The sequence below is a fragment of the Scardinius erythrophthalmus genome (genome assembly GCF_964197995.2).
Source record: "Scardinius erythrophthalmus genome assembly, chromosome: 23".
Taxonomy (NCBI): domain Eukaryota; kingdom Metazoa; phylum Chordata; class Actinopteri; order Cypriniformes; family Leuciscidae; genus Scardinius; species Scardinius erythrophthalmus.
In genome coordinates, this window is record NC_138243.1 from 8480661 (window position 1) to 8486660 (window position 6000).

Here is a 6000-nt window from a genome sequence, read left to right on the forward strand (position 1 = left end):
AGGGATGTCAACGATTAATCGACGATCGATTAATTGTCGATAATACATTTAATCGATAAAACTTATCGATCATCGATTAAGCAGGTCTTCATGCGCGTGTGCGCTGCTCAACCGCGAAACATGTAAAGCGAGCGCGCCGGAGTTATGTTTGGGACCATTTTACACCTTCATCATGACTATAAGCTTGCGTGTGCATTCGCAGCCTTTTGTTTTGTGCAAATGTAAGTTGTTATACTTTTTATTTTGTGTAGGCCTATCTATATCTGATTTATCTCATATTGGATGCATTTGGTTAAGAATTAACTCTGTAGTAAAGCGTCAGCTTCAGCGCGCGCAGCTCAAACGGCAGTGCACGACTAATAATGACTATTGGGACTGTAATATTACATAACATTATAAAGAGAACAATATTGTAATAAAACATTGTGAATTATTTGGGTTTAGTTGCCGTGTCGCGTTGCTCCAGGAAGCGCGCGTCCACAACATGAGTAGTTCTGAATGATAGCACGTAACGTTAACTTAGTTCAAGTTCACTTGTGCATGAATTTGCGTCATTTTGTGCAGATATAATTTGTAATATTATGTTTATTTTTAATATATCTGATTAATCTCATATAGGATGCGTTTCTTTTAGATAAATAACGTGCTAGCAAAGTGCTCCAGTTTAACGGTAGCAGATTCATTCAGCGCGTGCAGTTGTTCCAGGAAGAGCGCGTCACACATTCTAAGCGAATATGAGGCGGCGTTGGTGACACGTTGTATTAGTAGTTATATTTGATTATTAAATAATTAATTTAATTATCAATCACATCGAAACATTTTACAATCCTATTAGCCCTTTATTTATATTTAAAACCATTCTCATTGATTTGGTGAGGATTATAGCGTTCTGAGCAGCATTTGCACACCCTGTCATGCTGTTGGCCATAGCCACTGCAGTAGACGCATATCGCAGTATTACGGCTAACGATTAATCGATTAATTGATCGTTAATTTAAATGACGATCGATCATAGGAATTTGTGAAAATTGACATCCCTACTTGCAAGAGAGGAAACCAACGCAATCTGACCAAACATCTCTCTGCGTAGTTCACCTCTGGTTGCCCAATGTACATCAGGCAAGTGTGCTTGCAGTCTTCCCAGATAACAGTGGCATATAATCATCACATACTCAAAGTCTCTCACTGCATAGAAACAATGCTGATCTCAGACATATGTCGCATCATATAAGCCATGTTGAATCAACGCAGTTCTTAACAGTTAAAAATCAAAAAATTTAAGTTGGTTGAAACATCACAATTTCTACTTGTTTTTAAAATCCCTCACTTAAAAAATGAGTGTGAGCGTAACCGTGATAGAAACGACAGTCCACAATTTCTACCGGTTTACAATTTTCTACCGTTTAATCGAGTGTACTGGTATATCACCCACCATTACTTAATGATACCCATCAGTGCCCGAGTGGCAACAAGTGAACTACTTTCTATCACAAAGAAAGCAGTTGACCCCAGAGCACAACCTGATCGTGGAATTCAGTCCTTTCATTCTGGTCTCACAACAGATCAATGTGAATGACCTCATGAATGACTCGTGGTGCTGGACTCATGACCAGCTGTGTGGTCAAAGAAAGACCATAATGAGCCCCATCAAAAACATCATGATTATCTTTCGGGCCAGAATCCATTTTAAAAAAAGTGGATATATCCAGTCAAATCCCTGCAACTTCAAAAAGAGCTCTTCATTCCAAAGCTTTAATGAAAACACACACTCATTTAAGAGTGTATGATGTCTTATAAACATGCATAGGATGGTTGAGATCTAGGTCAGGTTTCAGGAACCCAAAACCCCTCAGCTTGTTCAAAGTTAAAACATGAACTGCAACTCAAAAGCTCATGAGAAGAGCGGTCAAACTGCTACAGTCTTCCTGAAACAGTATTTCATGAGACATGAACAAAGGGAACTGACGTCTCGAGATTCGTTTGAATGAGTCGAATAACCTGTGATGACCTTCTCCCAAACCCTGGCCAATTTTGCATTGGCAGGTGAATATGAACACATCATTTGGGAGTTTGCAAATGTCCAAAAAATATCCAAACACAAAAAAAGTCACAAACACAAACTCTAGTTTCACGAAAACATGTGTATTCTGTAGCAGAATCAAGGCATGATAGAGGCAAAGCCTACTCACATGACTCTTTGCAGGTAGAGGAAACTCCCGACCCAAAGTTCCTTAGTTACCAAAGTTCAGTTCATTATAGCCTTAGCAGGCCTATCATATGATAAACACTATCAGTCAGAAGATCAGACACACTTGACTGAATTTATTTCTCATAAATGCTCAAGAATGCTTGAATTTGAAATATGTGTGTCAAGCATTCATGAAAAATGTATTCTGCTCTTCTGACTGGTATGTATGTGTACATAGTACATATGGGATGGGTAGATATACGACTATATGAAACTAGATAATTATTAAGAGACAATACATTAGGAATAATTAACAACACTGGTGAACTTTACAGGACACCGAGGATTTTAACAATGGAAAGAAAACGTGTTGGTGAGCAGAAGCTTTCAAAACATGACATACCTATACAAAACCATTGAATATGTAAATCTACTCTATTTAAACCATGAAAGCCGGTTGTCTGGTGAGGCTAACTGATGTAGCTTTAACTCCCACCACTGAGAATTAATAAAAGACCTTTGAGAAATGAACCCCACAAGTGATTTAAAACCCATTAGACTTCGCAAATTAACGAATAAAATAGCCCGGACAGTGCGCAGTAACGTTAGCTATGCTAACGATCATCGCTAGCGACAAGAAACGAGATTACTGAAGGACAAGCCAGAGGCTAATGTGTGTATGATTGACATTATTAATACGAGTTCTTCTCCTGCCAGCTATACAGTCAATGTGAACATTTAGATAGATATACATAATGTTTTCACGCTGAAATAACAGCGAGGCGCTGAAGAGGAAACCAGTGTTCCTGTTAGCTAGACACACACTAACGTTACACCCCATCTGCAACGCGCCGCGTCAGTCTACAACGCTCCCGTTACAATCAACGAATCTGCCTACACTGCATGCTTGCGATCAGCGTCGTTGAAAATAACGGAAGCGTTCTGAGCGTCGCGTTTCGTGGTCTATTTCAAATCAATGAAGCCGCATTCACTTACACGTAGATGATTGACACGAGGTGCATGAGCCAGAGCACGATAAACAAGAGAAATCCGAAGATGGAGAACCCCTGCAAAGCTAGATCGAGCAGGGCCATGGCTGTCCTGTGTCCGGGTGCGCTGACACCTCAGTGTTCGGCCCTTATGCTGGAAGCTCTCTCACACACACACTCTTACACACATTCAGATGACTGGGTTGAGTGGGCGGGTCTGCAGGGAATCGGCGCATAGCAGAGGTGGGTGGAGCATGATGACGCAGGCAAATGGGTGCAGTGTTGCCAACTATTTTCAAAGGATAATGTAGCTAATGCTGCTGTGTGAGACGAGGTTGGACGTGGGAATATCCCAAATGTCCCACTTCAGACCCCTCAGTGATTTCCAGGTTCACACGTTGACCACATGATGTCGCCACGACACAAGAGCATCGTGTTGTTGTGGAAAGTTACTTTTAAAAGTAATGCATTACAATGTTGCATTACTCCCTAACGCCTAACTAACTGCGTTACTTTATGAAAACCGTTACGTACTTTTTCTCATCTGGGCTGGGCTTTCCTGTTTGTTTTTTAAAAACCAAAAAGTTATTCTATTTTTGGCAAATGTAGGCTAAAGGCCCTTTCACACCATAAGTGAAATGAATACGCCTCAGGCTGGAGGAAGCTCTAACCTGTGAAATAGAGAGCACCACTCAAGACAAGGAAGTTCAGCACTCTTCAACAATAAAAACAAAAACTGAAGCATAAATGTGATGTTTATTTAAAATCATTTTTGCTTATTAGTATGGATGAATTGGATCATTGAAGGACAGCAGCAAAGACATTGGTTAAATAAGTGAGATTAAATACATGAAGTATATTTGTGTTATTTGAGATATTCAATAAGTGCAGGTGTAACTGGTCCTACTCATCACGCTTCAAGCAGGATTTGAACTGTGGTCTCCGGAGCGGTTTCACAAAGCTATTTTAGACCGGTCTATAGTGTTAGACAAGTCTCAAATTTGCTCATAGACTAGGCTAATGCAAGTTAGACAAGTATTGTTTCACAATAATAAAGACTGACTTAATTTAGACTAGAAACATTAGACACCTTACCCCCAGGCTAACTTAGGTCTAAGACTCTGTTACCTTGGCAACCAGCAGTAACAATCAGTTACATTACAAACAGCCAAATGAAAAGGGAAAATGGCTCATAATTTAAAAATTTCTTCTTGTTACTACATTCTCCGCTAAATTTCCCGAGTAAAATGTCCTTGTAACTGTTATACTCCTCCAACAAACACATTATCCGCTGGGGTAAACTGCACTGAGCGGTTGAATGCGCTTACTCGATCCGCCATGTTTTTTGTTTTGAAAAGTGTCTTAATTTACCCAGAATGCATTGCAGTGTAGTCCTACTTAAGATAGTCAGAGTCTTAAGTGTTTTGTGCAATGGTCTGATTTAGATGTCTATCTGAAGTCTGACTATCTACTATATCTAAGCCATAGTCAAAGTCTATCTTTGTGAAACCGGCTCCATGCACAGCTCTTACTGGCCTACGACAGTTACACAGGTTTGCATAATATTGAATATTCTGAGTTTGCATTTCACTGTTTTAATTCATTTTGAGGAATTACAACACAGCGCCTCTGCACTTACTCTTTCGCAGGGCGAAGTTTAGCTCCAAATGAGAATTATGGGGGGGGGGGGACTTGCATCTTGCATCACAAGTGTGTTGTGATTGTCAAAACATTTGGTAACTGTTTAATGACAACGTTACAATGACATATGTAACGTGACATATTGATCTCTAGCTGTTTTATTGACCTCTTTCCGCGGTTGAAAAACACTGATTGACCGACATACATTTCGATAAGTTATCCAACAATCCAACATTTTTTATTATTTTTTTCTGAAGTGTTGACAATTTAGTGTTAACTAATAATTGTTGCAAACTGGTACTACCAACGAAATATTAGTGCATTCCTGGAACTGGGCGTTGTTACACTTCATCCTTATGCATCGCTTTCTGCCAGGACTTTTACCTGCTTTTCCCAAATCACTGAAGTGACCTCGACGCCTGGGTTAGCGGTAGCATTAGCCGTCAGGCAAGTGTTATTTAAATAAACTCCTGATGTACTTACAAACTTTTCAATGCCTCGTTTTATGAGTACAGAAACTATTTGTACTACTGTAGAAGTTTGGTACCGTTCTGGGCATTATTAGTGCGGTAATTTACAAGATACAGCCTAGGATCCATTAGCGCCTGCACTAAGCCATCCGGCTGATATCTTTAAATAAGCTCTAACTTTAAAAATGTTCAACCAAGGGAAAAAATGCTTCTGGGGGGGGGGTGTTTGGCTCGAGGTCATGGTGCAAATGACCCTAGGTTGATTTTACTCCGAACCATCCCTTTAAATATAAAACAAAGGAGAAGACGAAAAGTGATAGGCAACACTGTGTGTTCATGTGCAGCTTGCTCAGTCACGTCTATAGCTGTGTCCCAATTCAGAGGCTGCATCCTTCGAAGGCCATAAAGGTCGGACTGAGCGTTGTTAAATTAATTCTGTGATAGGCAAGGCATGAAGGATCCATCTGTTATTTACAGTGGCTTCATAAATTAATTAAAAACATAAAAAGCAAAACACACCTGAATCCCATTATAGAAGTAGAGTTTAAAAACCTTGCTGTATTTTTGTGTATTTAAGACAAGGGACATCGCCATCTTGCTCCAACGAAGGAGACTTGAACACACCTGGCGTCAGAAACACAAACTCCCAACTCATGAATACGAACTTCCCAGTAGGACTTGAACGCACCATTTGAGATCGTTTGCAAAACTT

At 40.0% G+C, this 6000-nt stretch overlaps 1 protein-coding gene across 1 annotated transcript in view; it reads right to left on the minus strand.

Annotated features, from left to right (window-relative positions):
• Positions 1 to 3386, minus strand: part of ugcg (UDP-glucose ceramide glucosyltransferase) — a 30025-nt gene extending 26639 nt beyond the window's left edge. Inside the window, exon 1 of the mRNA XM_081354527.1 lies at positions 3185 to 3386. Within this exon, the coding sequence (XP_081210653.1) occupies positions 3185 to 3282 (98 nt within the window). The 5' untranslated portion in view covers positions 3283 to 3386. The remainder of the gene's footprint in view (positions 1 to 3184) is intronic.
• Positions 3387 to 6000: the final 2614 nt, after the last annotated feature.